Here is a 2,641-nt window from a genome sequence, read left to right as displayed (position 1 = left end):
AAAGATAATGTTTCCTGTGGGAGCCCGCGTGGGTGAAGTCCGGGGAGACCAACCTTCCTCCCGAAAGTGTTATGTAGAAGCTGTCCGGGTAGATCAGAGAAAAGCTAAGAAGGAAGGGAAGAAGGCCCAAACTGGTGAAGTAGGTAAAAGATCAGTTGAGAAGGGAGAGGTGCATTTCGTGGCAGAAGAGGACCAAGAAATTGTAGAGATTGGACCAGGCCAGCAGATCTGAGTGGCTCGGGATCTCAATGTATCCACCCGGGTCAGTCTACTTAACTGTTTAAAAGCTAATATTAATGTTTTTGCCTGGTCCCAATAGGAGTTGACGGGGATCTCTCCCCTGATATCGGAGCTCCAACTGAATATTCTCCCGGGATCTCACCCGATAAAGCAAAAAAAGAGACACTTTGGTCCTGAAAAGGACAAAGTTATTAATGAGCAAGTAAAATAGCTTTTGAAAGCCGGCCACATTCGGGAAATTCAATTCCCTACATGGCTCTCGAATGTGGTATTAGTGCCCAAATCTACCGGGAAGTGGCGCATGTGTGTAGACTTCCGAGATCTCAATAAGGCTTGTCCCAAGGATCATTATCCTCTGCCCCGTATTGATCAATTGGTGGATTCCACCTCGGGCTTTGAATTACTGAGTTTCATGGACGCATACCAGGGGTATCGTCAAATCCCCCTGGCCAAGAGTTATCAGGATAAAGCCAGTTTCATCACCTTGGGAGGTACATTTTGTTATATTGTAATGCCTTTCGGGTTAAAGAATGCAGGAGCTACTTACCAGCGTTTGATGAACAAAGTCTTCGAGAAGCAGCTGGGACGAAACGTGGAAGTCTATGTGGATGATATGCTGGGCAAGACCCGGGAGGTTGCCAGCTATATTGTTGATCTAGAAGAAACCTTTGCCACTCTCGTGCATTACGGAATCAAACTTAACCCGGCCAAGTGCATTTTTGGCGTAAAGAGTGGTAAATTCTTGAGATTCATAGTGACAGATCGGGGGATTTAGGTGAATCAGGAGAAAGTCAAATCTGTGCTGTGCATGCCATCTCCCCTATCTGTCAAAGATGTACAGAAGCTGACCGGGAGGATTGCTTCCCTCTCTCGATTTATTTCCCGATCAGCACACAGGAGTTATCCTTTCTTTCAACTCTTGAGGAAGGCCCAGCAATTTGGGTGGGATGAAAAATGTGAACAGGCCTTCCAGGATTTGAAGATTCATCTTGTTGAACTTCCGATGTTGGTAAAGCCTGAGCCCGGGGAAAAATTGTTTGTTTATCTCTCTACTACAGAGTATGCTGTCAGTTTAGTATTGATAAAAGAAGAAGGCTCTGACCAAAAGCCTGTGTATTATGTCAGTCATGCTCTGAGAGGCCCTGAGCTCCAGTACAGCGAAGTAGAAAAGATTGCCCTGGCCTTGGTTGTGATCGCTCGGAAGCTACGACCATATTTCTTGTCTCATCAAATCATAGTACTCACTAATAGCCCTTTGGGGAGAATTATGACTCACTCAGAGGTGGCCGGGCTGATGATTAAGTGGGCGGTGGAGTTAGGGGAGTATGATATTGAATACAAACCCCGGGTGGCCATCAAAGCACAAGCTTTCTCAGATTTTTTATCCGAGATGGCCCAGCCCGATGAAGAAGAAGTATGGAGAGTGTTCGTGGATGAGGCATCTAGCCTTGCGGGGTGTGGAGTAGGTGTTGTGATAGTATCCCCCACAGGAGAGAGTATTAAATTAGCAGTAAAAATTGATTCTTGGGTAACTAATAACGAGGCCAAGTATGAAGCTGTCCTCGCTAGTATCCGAGCAGCACAGGAGATCGGAGTTTCTCGGGTTATTCTCTATTCCGATTCGCAACTGATCACTCAATAGATAAAGGGTGTTTACGAGGCCAAGGATGACAGGATGCTAAAATACTTACAGCTCATAAAAACCCAGGCAAAGACCTTTGTGGATTGGGGTATTGAACAAATACCTCTGGAGGAGAACGGAGAGGCGGATGCTCTGGCAAAAATGGCTGCTTTTTTATCTGAGGTCAGCACCCGGGAAGTGTTACATGTTTCTCGTTTAATCCTCTCTATAGATGAAAAGGCATTACCAGCACTAGAGGACTCCTGGATGACATCCTTGATCAAATTCATTACAGCAGGAGAACTACCGGAAGACAAAATCCAGGCTCAGAAAATCAAGAGACAAACTCTCAGGTTTGTTCTCTTGAATAATGGCTTGTACAGAAGATCATTCCAGGGACCTTTATTAAAATGCTTATCTGAGGGAGAAGTGGATTACGTCTTCCGGGAAATTCATGAAGGGTGTTGTGCTGAGCATCTCGGAGGAACAACTTTGACCCGGAAGATGATGCTCGCCGGGTTCTGGTGGCCAACTCTTAGCCAAGATTCTACTTGAATAGTCATGTCTTGTGAAAATTGTCAATATCACTCAAACTTTCAACACAGCGCCCGGATACTCCTATGAAGCCTATTTGGGCATCTTGTCCCTTTGATCAATGGGGTATGGACATCGTGGACCCTTTCCCAATTGCCCGGGCTCAGAAGAAGTTCTTATTGGTGGCTGTAGATTATTTTTCTAAATGGGTAGAAGCTGAGCCATTGGCCAAAATCACTGAACAAG

At 45.6% G+C, this 2,641-nt stretch overlaps 1 protein-coding gene across 1 annotated transcript; it reads left to right on the top strand.

Moving 5' to 3' along the window:
- Positions 1-796: 796 nt before the first annotated feature.
- On the top strand, positions 797-2,416 carry LOC140985924 (uncharacterized). The gene is made up of 3 exons (XM_073453869.1): positions 797-994; positions 1,169-1,768; positions 1,883-2,416. Exons 1-3 carry the CDS (start codon positions 797-799, stop codon positions 2,414-2,416), a joined length of 1,332 nt encoding a protein of 443 aa, XP_073309970.1.
- Positions 2,417-2,641: the final 225 nt, after the last annotated feature.

This window comes from Primulina huaijiensis, chromosome 10 (assembly GCF_012295235.1).
Source record: "Primulina huaijiensis isolate GDHJ02 chromosome 10, ASM1229523v2, whole genome shotgun sequence".
Classification (NCBI taxonomy): Eukaryota; Viridiplantae; Streptophyta; class Magnoliopsida; order Lamiales; family Gesneriaceae; genus Primulina; species Primulina huaijiensis.
This window is presented reverse-complemented; position numbering and strand designations above follow the sequence as displayed.